This window comes from Limulus polyphemus, unplaced genomic scaffold (assembly GCF_000517525.1).
Source record: "Limulus polyphemus unplaced genomic scaffold, Limulus_polyphemus-2.1.2 Scaffold1289, whole genome shotgun sequence".
In the NCBI taxonomy this organism is placed as follows: Eukaryota; Metazoa; Arthropoda; class Merostomata; order Xiphosura; family Limulidae; genus Limulus; species Limulus polyphemus.
Window position 1 is genome coordinate 79,065 of NW_013666899.1, and position 6,018 is coordinate 85,082.

The window sequence follows — 6,018 nt, forward strand, 5'->3', positions numbered from 1 at the left end:
CCTCCGATGTGGATCTTTGCGTCTTTTTTTCCGATTCTCAGAAGTACTGTTTTCTGGACTATATATACCAAAGTAGGATCATAAAAGAAGTCCGTAAAGGCAGCGTATTTCGTCTGTCTTTTCAACATTTTCTCGTTCTCGGAGGAAGCTTTGATACTTAAACTACCTACCAACGATAAAAGAAGTCCGTAAAAGCAGCGTATTTCGTCTGTCTTTTCAACATTTTCTCGTTCTCGGAGGAAGCTTTGATACTTAAACTACCTACCAACGATAAAAGAAGTCCGTGAAGGAAACGTATTCTATCTGTCTTCAACTCGCACGACACTTTTCCAAGCTTATTTTGTATTTATACACCTGTTATGTAAACATAGTACTGAATTTCTTTAGGGCGATTAAGAATATCAATAAGCTTTGAAGACTCATTGAAATATGGAACGATTGCGTTTTACAAAGTTACCGCAGCCGTTTAAATACGCGATAAATTAAGTTGCGTATAAATCAAATGGTGTTTTTTTTTATATTTTGTAACACTTTAAGGAGTATTTTAGTACAACCACCAGGTGGACGATATTCCAGATAATTTTTCGTAAAGTATGTGTTGTCTTCTCACAGAACGTTTAGGAACAGAAACGCATTCTTTTCGATAGAACTACGAACTATGGAACGACGATGGTTGAACATTAAAAAACAAAGGCGTTATGAGTAAGCAGATGAGACTTTGTAATTACGCGGAACAAACCGTAAACCCATATCCTGTATACATGCCCATATCTGTGTACGTAAAATGATGAATAAAAATGGGGAAAAAAACAAAAGAAAAATAAATTGTTTTTGTGAAATTACATGTATATGAACTAATCACATTATTCACATTCTAAACCACAACGCTCAGAATACACATCAAAATGGAAGACAGTAGAAAAGATGGAGAGGTATTATCAGAGAGACTTATCCGACCTCAGACAAAAACGTTGGACAGGCCTACCCACAACTTTGATCTACCTGTGGTTGACAGCGATCCTGAGACATGCAAATCGAAGAATGCACACAAGACAGTGGCTGTTCATAGGTTTTCTAGGTATAGTATGCCACCACAGAATGATTTTCATAGAGCTGTGAACAAAAAACCTAAACAGGTTCACAGTAAAAATACTAAACATAGTCCAGGATCAAGTACCGACAGGTCTTATGATTCCATCCAGGCTGGTCATAACGGTAGCAGAATCCCATTAACACAACCTGGCCATAATTCAAAAAATTATTTTTATAACCGTCGTTTGCCACTTCCTTGTAAGACGTGTACCCGAAGCGTCGCCCCAGAGCGTCTGCACAGCCACAGTACAAATGGTTGGAATAAATTCCACAAAGGTCAGATCTCTAAGAAGCACGCCGAGGACAAATTAAAAGAATCGGACACGAAGCACAACCAGAATATTGAAACAGATAGTTCAGTGGAAGAGAAGGTCGAGACGAGTAAGAATGACGATTCAACTAAACGAGTCAATAAACGTAAGACTCGAACCAAATCTAAAGTGTCCACTTTTCAACAATCTCGACGACCGGTTGCAGAATCACAGGCGGACGAATCAACTTCAGACAGCTATGCCGAATCCACCAACTCAAAAGTTTCATCAGGACCTTTAACAACAGCTTGTTACGTCTGTGGACAAGAGTTTGATAGCCATTTGATTTCCAATCATGAACCCCAGTGTTTGCAGGTTGGTTAGTTTTAAATATTACTAAGGGGGGGAAAAATAACGATTCCATATTTATAACGTTTAAGAAGATTTAATATTAGGCAACTAGGCGAAAGAACTTTTTAAGTTTTCTTAAGATTTGTTAATGAGAATTGTTGTTATATAGAGTGAAATTGAAACGACAGAATTTAGAACTTTAGTTCATAAGTTTAGTGGATGTTATTAATGTAGGTCTTATTGCCAAATCACGTTCGAGAATAGATATATACCTAAGTGATATTATGCCTTAACTCTTAAAGTTTCCGCGTCTTGCCTCTTCCAGAAATGTCACTTCAAAAAGCCTATTATATAGCTTTCAAAGTGAATTACAGGGTTGTAGTAACTTATGGTTTCGTTTCTAATCAATAGGCAGTCTGTGTTTTTTGTTTTTTTAACGCAAAGTTACACAAAAGGTTATCTGCGCTGTACCCACCGCTGACACCGGAGGACATGGTCAGTGCTGATATATATATATTATTTTCTCATGTTAGTACGTACTTCGTCTCTTTGTGGTTGACAGCCACTGGGGTGCTTTGATTTGGCTGGAATTGGCTAAGTCATTAGCGTTAAAGATGATGAATCTGCGGATTCAAGTTCGCGTCTCGTTCCGGCCAAACAACAAATTGCGCTTCGCACTTTGGGACTGTGGATGCGTTATAAAAGTGATGGACAGATCCCAATATTCGATTAGAATAGCCCAAGAGCTGGCGGTTGGTGCTGTTGACTAGCTGCATTCCTTCTAGTTTATCAGTTACAAACAGGGGACGTATAGTATAAATAGCCCTTGTGCAGCCTTGGGTTGTTTTAGAATTTTCGCGCAAAGCTACAAAAACAGTTATTTGCAAATAGCCGTCAATATTTTTTATCCTCAAGACTAGAAGGAAGGCAATTAGTGAACTCAAAGACTTCTCTTGCTTGGCTGACAGTGAAATCTGACTACCACTTTCACTCGTCTTATTATAATAATCGGTATTTAGGTCTTATAGACTTGGGAGGGTCAGGTTCCATTTGACCTCTTCCCTCCTTCCTGGTAGATGGTTGCTGTTTCGGGTGAATATAAATCTAAATAGCACATAAGGGTCAGAGTATTCCGCGCACTTACTCTGACCCCTTTCAGGGCAATGTCCATGTAGGTACTTACATTGATATTCTAAGATAAATAGATTTTCTCTTTACAGTTCCACATGTATTTATTATATTATCGAATACTCGCGCGAAGTTTGTTTGTTTGTAGTTAAGCACAAAGCTACACAAAGGGCTATCTGTGCACTGCCCACCATGGGTATCGAATCCCGGTTTCTAGCATTGTAAGTCCGCAGACATTCCGCTGTGCCACTGGGGGGCTCTGCGAAGTTAATCCAGGCTATCTAGGCTAGCCGTCCTTAATTTTTAACTGACAGGGAAGAAGGAAAGTAGCTGGACAACAGCATTCACTGCTAATTCTTAGGCTACTTTTATTTGCCCGAATAGTAGTGTTTGGTCATTATCCTTATAACGCAGCCACCTACCCAAAGTGCGGAGCGCCATTTTTATTTCCAGGCGGTAAAGGGACGCGAACATTAGATCCGCAGATCCATAGCCCAGTACGCTAACCACTGTGGCCATGTTCGACCCGTAGGCCACTAGAGTTAATTCATGCGTGTTTGTGGTTCCAGATGTTTCATATATCATAATTAATACCTTATTAAACCTAAGAAGTGTCTTGAATATACCAACACATTAATATGACCCTTTACTCGTATTAAAAAGTGCGAGTTGTAAACATTATAGCGACTTTTGTTAAAGCTCTGAAGATTACTTCAGATTTTCCCTCCACTAACAGTATTCTCTGTTATAAAAATAGTACTGTCGTTTAGAACTATTTTTACACACATAACGTGGAAAAGGTTTTTTTTTTGGGCGCTTATGTTAATTAAACGTTTTGTAAAATGTTCATGCCACTATAATATACGCTGTATCTGATTCGAAGGGTTGCGTCAATCACATCACGCACGGACGTGGGTCCTGAAAATCGCGACAGAGGGCTTTGGTCGTAAGTGTTTAAATGTTTTACCGACAAATTTCTGTTATACAGACAGAATACTATTGATATCCTTGAGTTTCCGAAATTTGTACGTGTTCAAAGTATCACCATAATGGTAAAATCAGGGCCGGTCCTAAAGTACAGGTGGCCCGGATGCAAGAATTAATGGTGGGTCCCCCTGCTATAATGTACATGAAATTATATGTATATATATATGCATGAGGGAGAAGGGGATTAGAGACAAAAATATAACCATGCATGATGCATCTGAAATTCAATTTTAGTAATGATCTATCTAGTTTTCGAACATTGAAAAGAAAGAAAAAGGAAGCAGATGCAATAATAACAATGAAAAAGAAAATGTACTTACAAAATTCTAGTTCAAATGGAATTAAGTTTTCTTCCACTGTCACTGGCCCACTCATCTATGGAATTAAGTTGTCTTCCACTATCACTGGCCCACTCTTCTATGGAATTAAGTTTTCATCCACTATCACTGGCCCACTCTTCTATGGAATTAAGTTTTCATCCACTATCACTGGCCCACTCTTCTATGGAATTAAGTTTTCATCCACTATCACTGGCCCACTCATCTATGGAATTAAGTTGTCTTCCACTGTCACTGGCCCACTCTTCTATGGAATTAAGTTGTCTTCCACTATCACTGGCCCACTTTCTATGGAATTAAGCTTTCATCCACTATCACTGGCCCACTCATCTATGGAATTAAGTTGTCTTCCACTATCACTGGCCCACTCTTCTATGGAATTAAGTTTTCATCCACTATCACTGGCCCACTCTTCTATGGAATTAAGTTTCATCCACTATCACTGGCCCACTCTTCTATAGGAATTAAGTTTTCATCCACTATCACTGGCCCACTCATCTATGGAATTAAGTTGTCTTCCACTATCACTGGCCCACTCTTCTATGGAATTAAGTTTTCATCCACTATCACTGGCCCACTCTTCTATGAAGTTTTCGAAATTCCAGTTGCTTCTTCTTCCTCAGTAGACAAGACAGCCAAGGAATTGAGACGGTCTTGACTCATTACTGATCGCAAAAATGGTTTTATTCATTTCAGGGCCTCATTTGATTAGGATTTTGGGGGCCTCGCACCCACTGTACCCTCCTAAGGGCTGACCCTGGGTAAAACTTCTGTTGACTGCTATCATCCGTTTTAGTTTTCTGGTAAATATATATACTTTGTGTTCGAAGTCGTAAGACCAGAAACGAGACCGTAGTTATGTTTTAGACGAAAAAAACAAAAGGCCTCATTAGCTCCTTGAGAACAAGCAGGATTTCATTGGTGGTATAAGCTAAAAGATAACCTCAGTAATCGTACGAGATGGTAATATGGTTTCAGTAACTGTATATAAGACGGAAAATATACTTACACTTATCGCAGTTATGGTTTGAGACGAAAAATGGTGTCTGGTTGTAGGAGACGAAATAGTACGTGACCCACCTAGCTTAGTTTGATACGAGACGAAATATAGCCACAGTAGAATAAGTTCCACAAAGGTCAGATTTTTAAGAAGTATGCCGAAGACAAATTAAAAGAATCGGAAACGAAGGACACCCAGAACATTGAAACATATAGTTCAATGGAGAAGGTCGTAACGAGTAAGAATGGTGATTCAACTAAAGGAGTTAATAAACGTAAGACTCGAACCAAGTCTAAAGTATCAACTTTTCTACAATCGACGACCGGTTGCAGACAAATCAACTTCAGACAGGTAATTTAAAGTTTTACTTCAATTATGGTATGACATAAAAAATAGCCACAACAGCCATAAAAGACGAAACTTCAAGCTTCAAAATAGTCATTTGAGATGAAATCTGTCCAGTTATGTCAAGATTAATGAATTACCAATAGCTAGATTATTATGTTCATGTAGTATCATGTCAAAGGCATGAATTCACAGTATAACTTGTCTATGGGGTGGGGTGGAGGCATTTAGTTAAGTGGTACGTGTTGTTACATTTTGAATAATTTAAGTAACACAGCATGAAGACTAGACGGTTTAATATTCTTGAAAGAAAAACGTATATATATATATATATATTATGATATATACACACAGGAAGTAAAATGTCATGTCGTATTGTTACGACAGCGGAAGTCACGTGACGCTAGTAACACGTCATGATATTCTCGAAGGTTCTTGAATGGAATTGAATTGCAGACAGAGATAGAGACGGACAATTGAGTCAAGCGCGTGAATCGTTCGTCGTGAATTATAGCGTTTGTTTAAG

The 6,018-nt window shown here is 38.6% G+C and overlaps 1 protein-coding gene across 1 annotated transcript in view; it reads left to right on the forward strand.

Moving 5' to 3' along the window:
* Nucleotides 1-905: 905 nt before the first annotated feature.
* Nucleotides 906-6,018, forward strand: part of LOC106462949 (zinc finger protein 474-like) — a 34,490-nt gene continuing 29,377 nt past the window's right edge. The window contains exon 1 of the mRNA XM_013922917.1: nt 906-1,718. Coding sequence (XP_013778371.1) covers nt 906-1,718 — 813 coding nt within the window. The remainder of the gene's footprint in view (nt 1,719-6,018) is intronic.